General features: G+C 40.1%; 1 protein-coding gene across 2 annotated transcripts in view; it reads right to left on the bottom strand.

The window, feature by feature from the left end:
- Positions 1 to 19,402, bottom strand: part of SLC26A7 (solute carrier family 26 member 7) — a 116,700-nt gene that overhangs the window by 82,366 nt on the left and 14,932 nt on the right. For both annotated transcript variants that reach the window (XM_047841992.1, XM_047841993.1), the window contains 2 exons: positions 7,387 to 7,497; positions 5,449 to 5,621 (listed from right to left, as the gene is read on the bottom strand). In XM_047841992.1, coding sequence (XP_047697948.1) covers positions 5,449 to 5,621; positions 7,387 to 7,497 — 284 coding nt within the window. The remainder of the gene's footprint in view (positions 1 to 5,448; positions 5,622 to 7,386; positions 7,498 to 19,402) is intronic.

Genomic DNA, 19,402 nt, shown 5'->3' with positions numbered 1-19,402 from the left:
AGGATAGGATAGAAAAGAGTAGGTCTAAGTAAGTATGGAAATGGTAAAGGTAGCTTTACAAACTACAGTAGCAAAGGGGAGCGTTTTAGTAAACGTCACTGGCCCAACTGGGCAGCCACTTGGAAAAAGAATGCAATTAGATCCTTATCTCCCACCGCACACAAGAATAAATTCCACACTACCAGGATAGTAAATGCAAAAGAAAATCAAATAGAAAATAATTTAGGGGTGTCTGGGTGGTTCAGTTGGTTAAGTGTCTGACTTAGGCTCAGGTCATGAGTTCTAGCCCCATGACAGGCTCAGTGCTGACAGCTCAGAGCCTGGAGCGAGCCTGCCTCGGATTCTGTGTCTCCCTCTCTATCCCTCTCCCACTTGCTCTCTCTCTCTCTCTCTCTCTCTCTCTCTCTCAAAAATGAATAAACATTAAAAAAAACTTTTTAAAGAACTTAATAAATTAAAATTTTAAGAATATGGTGAACTCTTCTATAAACTTAGTGTAAAGGGAAAACTTTCTTTTTTTTAACAAAGTTTATTTATTTTGAGAGAGAGAGAGAGAGGAGAGAGAGAGCAAATGGGGAGGGACAAAAAGAGAAGGAAAGAGAGAATCCCAAGCAGGCTCCACGCTGCCAGTCTAGAGTTCAAACCCACAAATCTGTGAGATCATGATCTGAGCCAAAACTAACAGTCAGACGCTTCACCAATGGAGCCACTCAGGCGCCCCATGGGAAAGCTTTCTAATATTGACAAAGTCCAGAGACAATTAAAAATATGATTGATAAATCTGACTACATAAATTTTTTTAATTGCCTGGTAAAATCTTGCCAAATTAGATTAAAACACTTGCAGCACATATCACAGTAAAGGGCTAATATCCATATATATAAAGAACTCTTAAAATCTGAGGGAAAAGGGAACAAAACTCTAATACAAAAATTGGAAAAACTTCGGGCTCTGGGCTGATGGCTCAGAGCCTGGAGCCTGTTTCCGATTCTGTGTCTCCCTCTCTCTCTGCCCCTCCCCTGTTCATGCTCTGTCTCTCTCTGTCCCAAAAATAAATAAACGTTGAAAAAAAAATTAAAAAAAAAATGGGGCGCCTGGGTGGCGCAGTCAGTTAAGCGTCCGACTTCAGCCAGGTCACGATCTCGCGGTCCGTGAGTTCGAGCCCCGCGTCGGGCTCTGGGCTGATGGCTCGGAGCCTGGAGCCTGTTTCCGATTCTGTGTCTCCCTCTCTCTCTGCCCCTCCCCCGTTCATGCTCTGTCTCTCTCTGTCCCAAAAATAAATAAACGTTGAAAAAAAAATTAAAAAAAAAATTAGAAAAATATATGAACACATAATCCACAAAACTGTTACAAAATATATATGCGAAGATGTTATAATTTGACATCACTCATAATTTAAGAAATGCAAATTACCCTTGAATAACATTTCTCACTTATCTGATTAAAATTTTTAAATCTAGGGGCGTCTAGGTGGCTTAGTTAGTTAAGTGTGGAATTCTTGATTTCTGTTCAGATCTTAATCTCATGCTTCGTGAGATCAAGCCCCCAGTGGGCTCCATGCTGACAGTGCAGGCCGGCTTGGGATTCTCTCTCCCCTTCTCTCCCCCACTTGTGTGTGTGTGTGTGTGTGTGTGTGTGTGTGTGTGTGTGTACGTGTGCACACTCTCTCTTTTTCTCAAAGTAAATAAATAAAATAAACATTAAAAAAATTTTAAGTCTGACAATACATTCTGTTGGTGAGGCAGAGGGTGCTCTCGTGTATTTCTGTCAGACTGCAAATGGCTACAACCCTTTTGGCAGGGAATTGGAAAATACCTAACAAAACTACATTGACCTTTCGAGACAGGAATCCCATGCTAGGAATTCACCTTAGACACTACCAACATTATGAAAATACATGTGCACATTCACAGTATCATTGCTTACAACTGCAAAATACTGGAGTGAATTCATATGCCCAAATAGAGGATGTGTTGAATAAACAGTGGCATAGCCATACAATTGAGCACTATGCAGCAATAAAAAGTATGAGGGGCATTTCTAGGAGCTGACATGGAATGATTTCCAGGATATGCTACTGTTAAGTCAAAAAAGTCAAATACAAAAGATTATCTTTCATGTAAGAAAGAAGAGTAAATAAGAAAATATTCATTTTGTAAAAGTATAAACCAGAAATGACTGAGATAGGTCACCCATAGGAGATGGGTTAAAATAGAGCGGAAATCAGAGGGAGAATGGGAATGAGTTGGGGAGCATGACAGTTCTCTGAATGTACCATTTTTCATAGTCTCTTCCTGTTATAGTAACTAAAGTCACCAAATGTCAGACTCAATTCTCTTAAAATCACAAAATTATTACCTGGCATGATGCCTGCTATTTCTTGGTTTTCAGATTCTGAACTAATAGTTCATTTTCTAATGCACTAACTTTTCTGAGAATCTACCATGTGCAGAGCACTATGCTAAGTGCTATCAAGACTGGAAAACAGATGTAGATACTGTAATTAATCTTAAAAACACTGTGTTCCAAATAACATCTAATATACAAAGCAAACCAAAATATTATGGGTGTACAGAAAGTTGGAGGAAAGGCAAAAAAGAGCAATTCTCAAAATAAAATCTGAAATTTTATGGTATGAAAACCGTTTGCTATAAACATACATCTTAATTCTAACTCCTTTATTGTTTCATGCCATAGTTTCTCCTAAAAATAACATCAGACATGTTAAAATTAAAGAGAAAGACATACTAGCATCATTAAAACAATATTGAGGAATGTAAGTCGAGTAAAGAAATGCAGAAACAGTTGAAAGGGAGACGAAGTTAAATAAATAAAAGCAACAACTTAGGGGGGAACGTTATTGGTGAACTACCAGAAAAAAAAGGAAAAGCACTAAGTCACAGAGACCTTACTATCTAATTAAAAAACAAAAACCAAAACACAAAAAACAAAAAAGCAGACCAGTTCATCAATTGAATGGGTTGCCAGACATTGAAGAACCTGTTTCCATGACCTCTTGTAACACAAAATGCAATAAATGTCTACATAGTGTAAGCTCTGGTGGTAGGGTCATCGCTTACTTACAGCTGAGAGCATTTCCAACTGATACACAATCTGTGAACCACATCGGATGTGACGGTTTCAAGCACCTTAACAATATAATTTTATTCACCTAACTAGTTCCATCAGCTGGAATTAAAAATAAGTAAGACAAGGTAAACAAACACCATCTGTGTTTGTAGAAGCTGGACACCTTGGTACTGCCCTCCTATTCAGTAGATTTCAAATCCGAAGGAGGAAAGGAAAAATGACCGAAAAGCTGGATCCAGCAGACCCAAACAGATCCTACGGTTCTGGTTGACAATGGACAGATGAGTTTGGAGGTCAAATAAAGTCCAGCCATCTGTTCAAAAATTGGCTAAAACGTGAGTCACATATCCAGGATCAGAGCTAAAGACAAAGGAAAGCAGATGTTTGATGAAGTTATAAGACAAAACATGCAACTCTCTGGACCAGATTTTACATGTAATAAAAGTCCATGAAAACCAAATTATTTTTATTATCTTTAATAATATCCTGTTTTACTCTTGTGATTCTAGGGAGTTTCTTTCCGAGAAATGAAACATTAATTTTTTATGTTGTTTGAATCCTGGCTTTTACTTTTATATTTTATTATCATTTGAATTCTTAATCCAAATGTGCTAGATATTTTACTTTTATATTTTACTTTTATATTTTTACTTTTTATTTTTATATTTTTACTTTTACTTTTATATTTTATTATCATTTGAATTCTTAATCCAAATATGCTAGATAATAACAAAATACCTGATGATTGTTTTTTAAACTATGGAAAATGGTTAAAATGAGACTAACCAGAAGGCTACTGGGTTTTATTGTTAATTATTTACTCTCTTGGATTTTTAAAAATGGCAATAATATACACCTAAAACTACCTGTTCTGTGCTTAATAGAATAAGAGGAAGTCCAAACCTCGTAAAAACCATAAACTCAAAGAAAGCCATGGATGGAAAATAATGGGACCAGAAGGAGTAGTGGTATTATCTTTGCTGTGCTAATACAGAGATTTTTATTTTATTTTAAATGAACAGAAATCAAGGAAGACCTATACCAAATCTATGGCAACATATCAATTTCTGAATCATCAGTTCACATGGCTCATTATTTCTGAGGTGGACACAGATGACATGTCCATTAGAAGGCCTCACAGTGGCCCATCAAGGCAGAAGAGGCCACTGAGCCTGCCTGTGCAAGTGTCAGAATACATGGACATCATCCATGTTTAAAAAAATATGATGAAGGTCACAGGATGCTCAACCAGTTTGTATTTCATGAAAGCACCGCTATGGCCGTAAAAGATACCTACTGGCCTTCCAGTCTGGTAGTTTCCCAGGCAAAACTGCTGCTCAGATGATCTATTCACTAAAGACCTAGGAAGAGTGGAGTTAGTATTGGTCTTACATCTTCAGTTCTCCCACGCTTTTTACAGAGCTAGAAGGCAACATAACTCTAACAATGTGTTTCCTTCCCTCGAGATCACATCTTTTCTTCTAAACCTCCAATTCCAGGCAATCATCAACTACCCTTTTTTCCCTTCTTGACCTTTATACCATCTTTGACCTTGTAAATAATGTTACAGTGTAATGTAACAGTGAGCCTCTGCCCACCCAGAAAACAGCCACCTGGGAAGTTTATGTACATGTAACTCAAGAGAAAGCAGAGGAATAAGCTAAAACGGCTGTCAGACGTCCATGTCTGGTAGTCAGTCCCCGCCCCCACATTTATTTTATATTCACTTCTGAATTATCTAATTCTGACAACTGATTGGAGACAGCAAATTACATAGTCTGATATTTTGAAGGAAGAGACAGGCTAGAGCAGGCCTGGCAACCAAATAGATGCCTGAGGTTGAAAGGGGCAATGGCTGGTGCCAGTGTGAGTCGAAAGACTTCACACCAACCGGTGTGTGGCACCAATGAAACACCACTTGTTACCGCTATAGGCGGTAACATCATAAAATCTGAAAATCGGGAAGGACCCTAGAAATCTAGTCATGTCTCTTCCCACTGCAGGAACTTCTACCTTATTTTGCAGTGATGATCCAGTCACTGTATGAACACAAGGATTGCCTCACTGCCTTATAAGGAAGCCTATTCCACTTTGTAAAACATTCTTCAGAAATCTTGTTTTTGAAAAGTCAACAATTACTTCCCTGTAACTTCAATTTCTTGATTCTGATTCATTTATTCAACTAGCACTTACAGAGTAACTACCCTTATAGTAGACAGTATTCCCATAAAGATAAAACACATCTGGGCTGCATCCATCTCGAGAGACAAAGACATGAACATGAATAAAAATAAACCACCAACTGCCTGTCCTTCCACTGTCTCCCTTTCTTCATTGCCAAGTCGCAGCACCACTTACCTGAATCACACCTCCCAAGAAGGAAACGGCTGCAGCAACACCAATCCTTTGCATCTCAAAGTCAGATAAACCCACTATGCTTGTGTTACTCTGCGTGGTGAGGTTCTGGCTGCTCAGAGGGACAAGCCGTTCCACTGCATTGGCTGATATTAAGGATGTCAAGGCGAAGGTGCCTAAAAGGGAGTGATGGTGGGGGTGGGGGAATCTTCTGTTAGTAACGGACTCGATAACAATGGTTGGATTCCACCATTAAAGCTGAATCCATCTGCTGGGTGTAAAACCAGATAGATTTATCGGAAACACTCTTCTCAGCACCCCGACTCATCCACCCTTCTCTCCACAGAACAAACAAACTTTCCTACATAAACACATTTTCCTTCAACACACAGCCACACCAATCTCCTTGCTCTTCCCTCCCAGGCCTTACAATTTCCCACCTCTCTGAGCATGGAGAATGTCCTCAGGGCAGGGATTAAGATCATGGCCTGGACTTGAATGTCAGTCCTCTATTTATCAATAATGTGACTTCAAGCACCTTACTCTGAGTCTGCATTACCTCATCCATAAAGCCTATCCATAATATCTACCTTTCAGGGCTTGGGGGAAATATAAGTGAGATGATAAATATGAAAACCTCAGTAGGCTCAGTAGCTAACTACGAGCTCATTCACTTCAATTTTAAACCAGTACAACTCATTTCACACTTCTGACTTCTAAAACTGTAAGATAATAAACTTATCTCGTGTCAAGCCACTGAGCTCATGGTAATTTGTTACATCAGAAATAGGAAACCAACACAATCAATAACACAAACTGACCACTGAAGAAATAGACACATACTTACAGGCTGAGATCTTAAGGGTACAAAATACACAGAAATGCCTCTATGGATATTTATAGTTAAAAGCAGATTTATTATTTTTAATTTAATATTTAAGACTAAGGTATCATTTTTGTAATAATAATAACTTATTAAATCTTTTCTAGAAAGTACTAAGTTAGACACTGTACATCAACTATCTCATCCAACTCTCACTACAGTCATATGATTTTTTTTTATTTCACTGTCCAGAAAGCAGAAAACAGGCCTTTAAAATGCTGTCCAAGGTCATGCAGATAGCAAACAACAAATGAGACATACACCCAGGACCATCTAACTTTAAAACCCAGGTTTTTAACCAGCTGGCTCTATTATGACTATTTGTGATATTTCATCTTTTATTTAGTAATGCAGAGATAGGCAAGGTAATAGATATACTAATTAAAGGGCATTATAGAATCTAACTGAGAAGAAACCTAAAAGATCCTTCAGTCCAAATATCGATTTCATAAAAAAATATTTTTCAAAATTTGAGTAACTAAATTCTATACAGTATTTTCTTTCCCTCAAAGTGTATAATTTCTCTTAATTCACTGTAAATTCAAAATATATGGCCTTCTCTTATGACCTTTTTACAACCTAAAAATGCAAAGAGTCTTTAAAATAAGCTTGATTACATAATAATATAGTAATATATTACAGTATGGGTCGAGTATCTGAGGCACAAAGAGATAAATGTCTTGTCCTAATATTTGCTGAGGTCGTCAGAAGTAAAGTCAGAATTGCTTTGAGGGGCGCCTGGGTGGCGCAGTCGGGTAAGCGTCCGACTTCAGCCAGGTCACGATCTCGCGGTCCGTGAGTTCGAGCCCCGCATCGGGCTCTGGGCTGATGGCTCAGAGCCTGGAGCCTGTTTCCGATTCTGTGTCTCCCTCTCTCTCTGTCCCTCCCCCGTTCATGCTCTGTCTCTCTCTGTCCCAAAAATAAATAAACGTTGAAAAAAAAAATTAAAAAAAAAAAAAAAAAAGAATTGCTTTGAAATGTAATCAGTAACTAATGAGCACTTCTGGGTCGCTTTCATTAGTAACATGAGAAGCATAAACATAGACAGAAATTATTACCTGTGGCAACATGACGTCCCATTCCAAATATGGCGTAAATGATGGCAGGAAACAGAGACCCATATAAACCGAACACGGGGTGCACAGATGAGAGAATAGCAAAGGCCAACCCTGTCAAGCAGACCCAGGTAGTTAGGATCACCTTATAACCCCAAGATACAGTCCACTACAAAGTAGAAGGGATATCGGTTTATTTAATGACAAAAGGGACTATGATTTAATTATTCTACTGGCTCAACGAGAGACTACATTATGATCCTCAATTACAGACCACTCCCTTATTTACTTTATATTTAAATTTCAATTCCAAAAGCTCTCACTTTTGGACCACTACTTTTCCCCTTGATTACAGAGGTGTCTATAAGGAAACGTTGGTTCAGAGTCTTCCTGGTAAAAGTGATAACATCACAAGCAAAATATCTCCACACACACTTCGAGGACCATTTCTATACTTTTGGTATTATTTTATTGGCACAATAGCATCTGCAGGATAGGTAAGACTGGTAGTATTACCAATGACAGATGAAAAGGTCAGGAAGGCTGGGACAAGAAGGACACGCACTCAAGCGGGCCTGGCTGGCGGCTTCCTGGCCGGCCTCACCTTGTGTATACAGGGGAAGGGCAGTGTGTGAGTCCGTGCTTTACCCATCCTGGACCCCAGCCCATTTCAGATATAGTTTCTTAGAGTGAAAAACAACTTTTTACTTAAATAGTAAGAAGTAACTCATAGCTGTTCATTTTTATTCCTCATAGACACTACTGCCTACGTAGTGTGTATGTTACATACACATAGAAAACTTTCTCAGATATGTCTAAATGACCACAAGTGGTTTAAATGTGACCGAAATATATGTGAGTGTGAGCTCATTAAATTGATCTTGCTTGTGGCTGGTCCTTGGCATTAAATGGCTAGTTAAGCTAGGTTCTGACATTTCCATTCAAGTCTACACAACTTGCTGATAGGCATTTGATTAAGCATAATGCACTCTATAAATAAGGCACAAAGAGACTTGAGGAAGGGAGTGGTGTTAGAATACAGATTACCCAAATATGAGGTTAATTCATTATTCACACTATGGAGCCCAACAATATGGTTCCAAGATCATACTTTTTACTGTTTAACTTTTACTCTTTTAAAATTAGGCTTAATTTCTTTTTAAATATGTAAACTCTAGTTACACATCAGATATTTTTTCAAACCCTACAAGACATCTTACCTTCAATTAAAATACATAAAAGGCTACCAATGACCAGTCCCTGATTTATTTTTAAAAACTCATCTGGATTGCTATTTACACACAATGTCTTCTTAAATGTCTGATGAAAATAAATAAAAAGTGATTATAGAAGGGTCAGTGGCAGAGGCTGTTCTAGAATTTCATGCATACAGGATGAGAGGCAGCACAGCACGCTGGTTATTGGGAAGGATGATGTTAAGTCTTCCCCGCCCCACCAACAAGCCCCTCCTGGCATTTATACCTTATGCAACTTTGTAAAAAGTGTACATTGCATCAGCCATGCAGAAAGCTAGAAAATAACTTTTTTCATTCATTTTCAGAATGAGTTACCTGAAAAAAAATTACCAATCAAGAGACAGAATGCTGAGTGTTTCCAGGTAAGAAATAACGTGACCCACATTTCGGAAGATCCCCCAGATCTACTAAATCAATGATGGGGGCAAAGGGAAATTGCATGCAGCATCTTTAACAAAAGCATCTTGGAGTAAATCATATGCATGCTAAATTTTGATAAATGTGGTAAATCTCAGCAAGATAGGAGTTGGCCTATTTGACCACATTTTTATCCTACCTGCGGCAGCAAATGTAGAGACCAAGCTAGAAGCAGTGGGATCCTGCCTCTTGCCTTGTCAATAGCTACCTCTTTATCTGTTTGTTTTACTGTTTTATATCTTTCTGTCTTTCTTGCCCTCCCTCCCTCCCTCTCTTTTCCTCTCCCTCTCTCTCCTTCTGTCTGTCTCTATCTCCATCCCCCAAATCTATATATAGCAAAATCAGTTCAAAACCAGAATTTCTCTGGATCTTATATTCTTACCAAATTAAAATGGGCACCATCGTGTAAAACATGTTTAACTCAAATCTTTAAGAGATCTCTAAATCCATATGTGCAAAACAATCACTTCAGGAGATTCTACAAAAACAAGCTCAAAGACCAGAGATCCTGTAGACACTTCCTTCATTTCATCGGATACTGACACTGAGCTTTCCCTTTAAGCAACAGTGTCTTTCACCCTCAGCCAGAATCTGCTTCTCTGCGGCAGTGAACAATGGCCCAAATAAAAGAGGAATGGACGAACGTAGATAAACAGTGCTTTAAAACTTCAAATGCTCCTTCCACAAATAAGAACCATAAAACCCAAGCCATCCTCCCACACATACCTCCAAAAGCACAGGGGGCTGGATACAATTTTCTTCTTCTGATTCATTTATTGTTCTGGATCACAACATAAGCCACATACATATTTTCATACACAACACACTAACACAGCTAAAATATGTTAAATACTCCAAAAAAGGTGAAAGTATTAACTGGCTTGAGTCACTTACAAATTAGCCACATTATCTACACTCTTCTCCATGTTTCTAAAACAGGGTATTCGATAAATTAAGAGCAGAATTACAGCCCTCTAACTCTCCAATTTCGGGAGGAAAAACTTCAAATGCTAATAAATATTTGTATTACCCAATCTAGTTGAGATTGGAGGAGAAGCAAGACAACAAAAAGAAGGATCAAGAAACAAAGTAAGTATTAGGCCACAGGGTGCCCAAAAGGGGATATGGAGGAAACAGAGAGCAAAGGGGAGAGGGAGAGAGAGAGGGAGAGGGGGAGAGAGAGAGGGAGAGGGAGAGGGAGAGGGAGAGGGAGAGGGAGAGGGAGAGGGAGAGGGAGAGGGAGAGGGAGAGAGAGACATTGGAGGAGGGAGCCGAAACCTTAAGGTCTTTAGAGGGCCGATTATTTTTAAAGATCAAAAATCATATATTGGTCACTGTCTGAAGGCTTTGAAAGGTGCAGTTTTTAAGAAAACATGTTTTGTAGGTGTAGTGATGGCTATTACAGTACAGGAATAGGATAGACTCCATATTCCCACGTCAATGTCATCAGTAGTTTCAGGACTTGCAAACACTACCAAAATTTCAAGGGCCCCTGAGCACAAAGTCAAACATTGCCGACCAGTCCCTTGCCCCTCCAACCCAGGCAGGCTGCAGGGCCTTGAGAATGGCTTCCCTAAACACAGCGCCTGACCCCCGAGGGAGACAAAGAACCAAAGCAGATAGGTAACTCAGTCTCTACCTCTGCTCCTAGGACAACTTCTCTGCTGAGATGCCTAGAAAGCCACTCGGTCACTACCGGTGAGAAAGAGAACTGTTTATCACAGAACTGTTTTATACTTTAAGATACAGATTTTGTTTTCTATTTCAGCCCAGTCTTATCTGCATTTACGTGATAGCAATTATTCAGAAAATCAAAGAAACCTGACACTGCAAAAGATCGTGTCTAGTAAGTAAATAAGTGTTGGAAGTTGGGGATTGGGTATTGGGGTTACACGTGGAGAGCCACTGCTGGAGACTGTTTTGTTGGCTCAGTGACCTCACCTGTTTATTCTAAGGTCAGGCAGTTAGGACTCAGAATCACTGGTTTTACTCCCCTTAGAACTGGGGTTTTAAAACTCTTTTTAGAAAAGTTTTTTTTAAATTTTTTTTTAATCTTTATTTATTTTTGAGAGAGAGACAGAGTGTGAGCAGGGGAGAAGAGAGAGAGGGAGACACAGAATCCGAAGCAGGCTGTCAGCACAGAGCCCGACACAGGGCTCGAGCTCACCAACTATGAGATCATGACCTGGCCGAAGTCGGTCGCTCAACCGACTGAGCCACCCTGGTGCCCCTGAATTGAGTTTTTATATGAAGTAATACAATTTAATTGTCTCATTAATCTCTCCAATTTCCAGTATATCAGAAAGAAAATATTTACAAAAATATCAAGGGTGAACCCAGGCTGATGGGCTCACGCAAAGACTCCAGAGGCTCCTCCCAGGCTTCATCTAACTGAGGCCTCTGCAGGATCACTTAGCACTAAATGCAAATGAGATAAAGGTGCCCCCTGCTGGATGATCAACCCACCTTATCTGTGACCTGTGTCTGAGGAACTGCTCCCCAGAAAAGCATAGAAAGATTTCCTTATCTTCTGCAAAAATGGAAGCTTTTAGTTTGTTCAGTCTCGAAAATATTCATGTCTCAAAATCATGTTAAAGCACTGTATTCAATTTGTTTCAAGTTGCCAAGGAGAAATCAAACATTACTTTTCAGTTCTCCGTGCTGGGCCCACAGACGAATTACTGCATTTAGGTATGGTTGAAGGAGGAACTCTAGAATTTGAGATATTTATTTTAAAAGCAAAGCTGAGCTTCTTATCCTAATAAGTCACATCACTTAATAAATTATAGCATTACCCAAGTAACACCCCCTCAGTAAAGATACTTCATAGGAGCAAAAGCCAATAACAAAAGCTTAATTATTTCTTATAATGCCTAGGGGGTGGGAGTGGAAGATGTCATGAATATGGAGCATCAGAAGTATTTTTGTGTTCATTTCAGAACTTATTCTCAGCCCAGAATGGCTAAAGATAGAAGCACTTAAAGTTCTCATTCCAGGGAGTAAGGACTAAGTATCAATAGTTCCGTGAGAGTCAGAGAAAGTGTTCAGAATTTAGAGAAAGTACTAACAATAAGGCTCCAAGAAAGGAAATGAAAGATTCAGTCCTGTGCCGCATTCCTTAATCACTGACTTAAGGTTCTTATGAGGAGCCTTTTTAATGAAAATGAAAGGGCAGCTTATAGAATAAAGGAAATGGAAAGTAAGATGAACCTGAAGTACTTTTACAGGTTAACAGTTAAAAAGGAGAAATCGCTGCCTAATGATATAAGGTGGCTTGCAGTTCTGTTCTCCCTGTCTTCCTCCCTCCCTTCCTTCTCCCAAACTTCTCCTTTCCTCTTTCTCTATTTTTAAAATGATCTCCTATTTTCTAAGGTGGTAGAAATATCTGGAATCAAAACATTGGAGCAGTGGGAAGATAAGAATATTGAGTCACTACAAATGGCCTATTAGCTACACGTTGTATTTCCTCTTCAAATGATGAATCATTTGCCCCAGGACTAAAAGCAGAATTGGTACATTTACAAATCTAATAATGAAAACTAATTTAAAATATGTGGACACACACACACACACACACGCAAAGTCAGGACTCCCACACAGTGTGGAATGTTTCTGGATGGGTTACTGGCCGGCTGAACAAAGGGAATTTCGTATGTCACACACACCACCAACATTTAGGCCCTCAAGAGAAGCAAAGCCTAGACATGCCCTCACTCCATCCATGGATTCTAGCAGGGAAAACCTCTGGGTCCTTCAAAATCTAAGTTGATTACTTTCTGTGACTCCTACATACTGCTGAGAATATGTGCTTCTCAATTTTAGATAGGGCACATAACCTTCATTCATAGAGCAAACGAATGGACACGGGCCCCAAGCTGACCAAAGCCACCAACCACCATGGCTTCAAGCCAGTTGAATTCCCCAGTCAGATTTATAAATCTAATAATGTCCCCAGTCAGATTTCACTGATAAGGAGGGACCTATGGAACACTGCAAAGCCTCCATATTTTTGTTCCTCCTCTACTCCCATAGGATGAAATTCCTGTCTACAACATGGGGATAATGTTACCACCTGCACTCTGGTTGAATAGGTCATTGGCTTCCGTGGTACAACATTTGCTGTTTTTAGCCACCCATCTCCATTTTCCCTTCTGTTGGTAGCAGGACACCAATTTCCTTCGGGAAGTCCCTCCTTCCACCCAAAGATCATAGGCTGAGAAAAGGGGAGTTGCCTCCTACCCCAGGCTCTAGGTGGGGACACATGGCTCAGCCCGGCCAACTGGAGATTTGCATTCCTTCCCCAAAGCATCTAGTGTAGAGAAGGACATGGGATACCTTCATGCTTAATGAAAATCCATTTCACTTTTATTAGAATTGTTAATGAATACATAATTACCTAAGAATATATACCTAATTCTTTGTATTAAAATAACTTAGGTAGTAACTAAACAAGGAAATGACCTGAATAGTCATCAATATAGAGACGATTAGATGAATTTTAGTATAACAGTACTATGGCATATTACACAGCTCTTAAAAAGAATGAATTAGATCCATATCCACTAATCTGGAGACATGTTGATTATATACTGTTAGATAGGACAAACAAGTTGTAGCCTTATCTTTTTTATGTAATACTTTATGCAAAAATCCCAGGAGATTCCACATTTTTTTACACATTTTTGAAACTTTTTTCACCCTGTATGTTGTTCATAAACCTATCCAACTTATACATTTTTGATAGAGACTTCTAAAAGCAATCTGAACGTTATCCTGAATGTTATAGAAGTCATTAGATTCTTTTTCTAATGGAAGCAAGGTGACGAGGTTTGATTTTTACATTTTTTTAATGTAGGTTTATTTTTGAGAGAGAGACAGAGCGCAAGCAGGTGAGGGACAGAGAGACAGAGACACAGAATCTGAAGCAGGCTCCAGGCTCTGAGCTGTCAGCACACAGCCCGACGTGGGGCTCAAACCCATGAACCGTGAGATCATGACCTGAGCAGAAGTCTTACAGTTGACTGACTGAGCCACCCAGGGGCTTCTTCAGCAAATTAGTCCAGCAGTTATGTGGAAGACACACAAGATGGGTGGAAGGAACAGTTAGAAAACTACTGCCGATATCCAAGTAGTAGCAGTAAGCAAAGAAAATGTGGTTCCACCACATATAAATAGCCATTACACACACAGTTAACAAAACAAATCAGTTCCCTGGCCTATGGTGTTAGCACAGAACACTTTCTTCCCAGAACATGTCACAGGGTCAAAGGCAACTGACCGGATATGAGTGGACATGACAGGAACCTCATAAAAGACAGCAAACATCCTGCTTTAGGCCCAAAGAGACTGGACAGGTAAACGTGAGAAGCCTGAAGGCCTGGTCAACGCCAAAATTGGAAAAGCGAAGGAATTGCCAGATGCATGGGAAGAGAATTAGGAAAAAAGGCATAAAGAAGTCAAGGCCAAAGTCTGCGGCAATTCCACAGAAACAGTACACATGACAAAGAACAAAAATGTCCTTTGAATTGGATAACAGAAGGGCCAGTGGTGACCTCAGACTGAGCAGGGCCCGGGGAAAAGAGGGTGTAGGAACCAAGCGTGGGCGGGTTAAGGAATGGACGCGAGTGCAGGGAGAAGGGGCAGGAAACACGAACGAAACCCTGAAAATCCTTATTAATGAAGAGAAGAGAAGAAGGCTTGGTACCAGATGGAGACATGGGGGTCAAAGAAAGTGGAGTTCGTTTATTTTCTTATTAGTTTTAAGATAGGACACATATGAGCACTTGGGCAGTCAGGTTTTATGAGCCCTAGATCTTACACATTTTGACGGGCTTCCTAGGAAAAATACTTAAAAAGTGAATTAAATTAAATTAAATTAAATTAACAAAGTGAATTAAAAAAAAACTGAGAAGTAGCATAACATTAGTTACAAAGGTGAATATTTATTTACACTGAGAAATCACGCTAAATTATAAAAATCTGACAAACTCCACGATCAAATACCCACAAAAAATAATACACCATTTTTATTAACTTCCTGATATAACTCTACACTTCTTTTTCCCTTTATAATTGCAGGCTGTATATGCTCTGAACACTTCTTCACCTGAAAATAGTTTTTGTAACATTTTCTATAGAGACAACGGAAAGATAAATTTGGCTCTCCTCTTGCACATCACACATTTCTCATATATCATGTCAAGTGCTCTTGGCCTCGCCCGTCTCTCGTAGCCCTGCAGGAGCTGTCTGACTTCATGCAGTGCAATCTGACAGCTTCTCTTTTTCTTACCCTAGCATTTCTCTGTCGACACCTGCTCTGGGATTCTGTGAATGCCCAGACTCCCGCGTGTCAGCTCAGAGGCGTACCCAAGGGGTGCCCCTCTGACCAATGACAAAGTAAACTAGTGAATACACGTCTCCTTGTTTCTCCCCACTGAAAGATGGCCTGGAGGTTCAGTTGATACCTTCTTGGGGCCATGGCCCCCATGATAGAGCCACGTGCCTGCCACCTTGGAGGTAACCAGCCCCCTACCAGGCATCCTCAGAGTCCTTTATTCCGGCCCTCCAGGCTTGCATTCCCTAATTATAAAGTTGCACAGAAGCCCTCTGACTCAGGTTCCAATTTCTGGGGAAGCAGACTAAAATATCAGTGTGTATTTAAGTTTGTTTTTTTATTACTGGTAGATTAGAAATTTTCATTTTAGCTTTATGACTAGTTACTAATATTACGTGTAATTCAAACTAAAGACTCTTTTGAGGTTCTTGATAGCTGTAAGATTTCAGGGCATTTCAAGTTTTCTCGTGCAGAAACTTAAATATTATTTGAGAATTGCCAACACTAATTAACCAGTTTCTTGAAAATGCCCTTGTTACACTGCTGTCCGATGAGTTTTATTTGATCTCTGTCAGTGCCAGCCGTTTGTGGCAACTTCCTTTTAGCCGGATCCCAAAAATATCTGCAGCCACTCCAATGCCACCAGACATAAGAGGCGTGACCCAAGGGAAGCTGAGTAGGGAAGAGGCAGTATTCTTAATCAACTTCTGGCAAAATATCTCACTGTGGGATTTTTACAAAAATACATGACCATATGAAGACAACTGACCTTGGAAGAGGCACAAGCAAATGGAGATGCAGTATTGAATAGGGTGGCTATTAAGCATGTAAATACAAGTATAATGTGCTTTGTATGTGAAATTACCAAGGGTAATGGGAGCATGATTAGCCTTCACTGGAGAGGGGCGTCTGGGGGATAATGCCCTTGAGTGAGGGAGCCGGCTTTTAAGAAAGGCAAACAGTTTGGGGTCCCTCGGTGGCTCAGTCGGTTAAGCATCTGACTCTTGATCTCACCTCTGGTCATGATCTCAGGGTCAAGACGATCAAGCCCCGGGTCAGCCTCTGCGCTGACAGTGTGGAGCCTGTTTGGGATTCTCTCTCTGCCCCTCCCCCACGCTCTCTCTCAAAATAAATAAACAGTAAGAAAAAAAAAAACAAAATAAAATGAAACCGTAAAAAAAGAAAAAGGCAAACAGGCTGAGAGAGTACCTTGCAAACATTTTGAAAGGGTGGATTTTATTCCCTACGGAAGCAGAGTTCCTAAGGATGCCCTGTAAAGGCTGGCCGCAAAGCTATCTATCACTGGAAGTACCAGCCAGGGAGGAGGAGACACACGGCTGGACTAGAGGAAGGGAAGGGAGAGGAGAGATGATAAAGAAAGGGCATGTGGTGATCAGGGATCCCAGGAACCAGAGGCAAGTGTGCAAGTATAAACTCAAATATACATGACACATGTCATTTCTTTGTTTCTTCTTACTGTATTTACTTTGGAGTGTGAGACCCACTAAATTAGGAAGAGAAGGAGACTGAAACAGTAGATCCCTGGTTTCTCTGTCTTGAAGCAGGTCAATCTGAAGGACTTTCTCCAGGTCACTTCCATCTTTTAATATTTTAAAACATTTTTTTATGTTTATTTATTTATTTTTGAGAGAGAGAGAAAGAGAGCAGGAGCAGGGGAGGAGCAGAGAGAGAGGGAGACACAGAATCCGAAACAGGCTCCAGGCTGTCAGCACAGAGCCTGACGTGGGGCTTGAACTCACAAACCGTGAGATTATGACCTGAGCCGAAGCCGGACGCTCAACTGACTGAGCCACCCGGGTGCCCCCATCTTTTAATATTTGTAATACAAGAGTTGTTACCTAACTGTATTCAAAATTGTAATTTTCAGAGTAAAAAAAAAGTAATTCCTTAGCTTTAGTGACATAATTATGTAAGTAAACGTCAGACCATGCACGTAAGATTGCAACACTTTTCAGGTTGTGATGGCCTCAGTCGCTTCAAAAATGGATAAGGTGCAGCCACCCTGCTCTGAGAGGGTTAATTCACTACTTAAAGATCATCCAGCTACTTCCGGAAAGGATTCATTAGCTCACCAGTTTCAAGTGGCTAAGTGTGTTAAGAGCAAACAGTAGGGCCCGCGTGAAAATGAGGAAATGCTGAGCAGAGGAAAGGCACCCGTCGCTAATCCCCGACTCCAGACAAAACTGAGGAGCCCTTGTCTGTGCAGACCAGCGCCGACAGCCACGGTCCAGGCTGGCACTCCCTTCTCACATACTGCAGCCTCAGAGACGCAGGCGGCTTGGCCACATAAATCGTACCAAAGCAATAATGATGATCCTTCTGTCTGCTGTCTGCACAGTGCCGTCTTCCAGCAATACCCCCAGTTTATACACAACAAGCGAAAGCAGAGTGATCATGAACCCATAGGATACAAATACTCATTGAAATGTTCTTCTACCCAGTTTTGCACAGACGTTCTGGCTCACAGGCATTGAGACCCAAAGAGAATGATACAATGAGCCTAAAATGACAACTCAGCTATTTGGCATCTCTTCCCATTCCCTTCTGGATTTGTCTGTTTTCACTTCTATTTCTGTCTTCTAACCAGGTGGGGGAGGGGGGGGGAGGAAAGGTAAGTGGGAGAGAGAGAATCTTAGCACACCCATGCACAGAGTACCTGCAGATGTTAAATGGTATCTGTCTAGCAACTGACACCAGTAACATCTAGAAGTAAGATTTGAAGCACCCTCTTGGCAAATTTGGGAGGGCACCTTTAACATTTTGTAAGATGCCTAGAATTCCTCTAGCTTAATTGTTCTGGGAGATTTCAGGCAAAATTGATATTTTCCATCTTCTTACCTTCCTTTTACCCTCAAGTAGCAGAGCTAAAATGAGATGTAGAAAAGCATCTGCCTACAATGAGACACCTACTATGTGCCAGCCACCTGAGATACATCAATGAACAAACCAGATAAAAAACCCCACCTTTCTGGAGTTTACATTCTCATGGGAAATAGAAAATAGTAATTATAGCACTGAAATAACAGCATTTATTGAACACCTCTTTTGTGCTAGATTCTGTCCTGAGCACTTGATTTTCTCTCATTTAACCCCCGAAGTAAGTCTATCTACTAGGTGTTATTATTCCTATTCTACACCTAGGAAAACTTCATCTTAGAGCAGCGAAAGAAGTTGCCCAAGTGATGTAGCTGAAATTCAAAACTGAGGTCTTTCTGACAGTTACTCTATAAGTACTTGTAACCTTTTACTGTGTACCCAAATCCACCGTCAATTCCATTAGACATGTAAAGGGACATGAGATATGAATTATAAGGCCCTTGCCTGAAACAATTGAACAATTATATGTGCAGTTTATACAATGATCAGTGTGGTCAAAGTTCAGAGAAGATAGAGAAATATGGGAGCCAAAATCACAAAAAGTTTTACTGGAAGGCAAGAATTAATTCAAGTAGAAGTTGAGGATAGATAGCATTTTTTTTTTTTTGATCAGCAAGTTGCCCGCATTCCTGAAGAGTTGCAAAGCACTTTGTTGTGGTATACCTGAGTTTATTACTAAAAATATTTTCCAGGGCTCTCATAAAGTTTCACATTTTTGGTTTATTCTTCATGTCCTGGGAACTCTATGTTTCATACATAATTTTTATCACGTCAACCACACTTAGAACTCTTACCCACTGGCTCCCAGAGCACCATGATGCTAAGGGACCACATCTTCTCATTCCCCTTTGCTAGCTTCTCAGCCACTTAAATGTCAGATTCCCCAAAGTTGCTTCCATTCTGGTTCCTCTTTTTGTTCTACAAACTAATGAATTATCCCCATCCAATCCCATTGACTATAACCACCTCATATATACGAAACTGATTTTTTTTTACCCACTTTCTACAACGGCTAAAACATTTTTGTACACCTTGTGATTTTCTTGATGAGATACATCATGACCCCTCACAATGACATGGAAAAGAACCAATTGTTTCAAATATATGCACGTTA

Source organism: Prionailurus viverrinus, chromosome F2 (genome assembly GCF_022837055.1).
Source record: "Prionailurus viverrinus isolate Anna chromosome F2, UM_Priviv_1.0, whole genome shotgun sequence".
Taxonomy (NCBI): domain Eukaryota; kingdom Metazoa; phylum Chordata; class Mammalia; order Carnivora; family Felidae; genus Prionailurus; species Prionailurus viverrinus.
The sequence above is the reverse complement of the archived record's forward strand: the minus strand, read 5'-3'. Positions and strand labels throughout refer to the sequence as shown.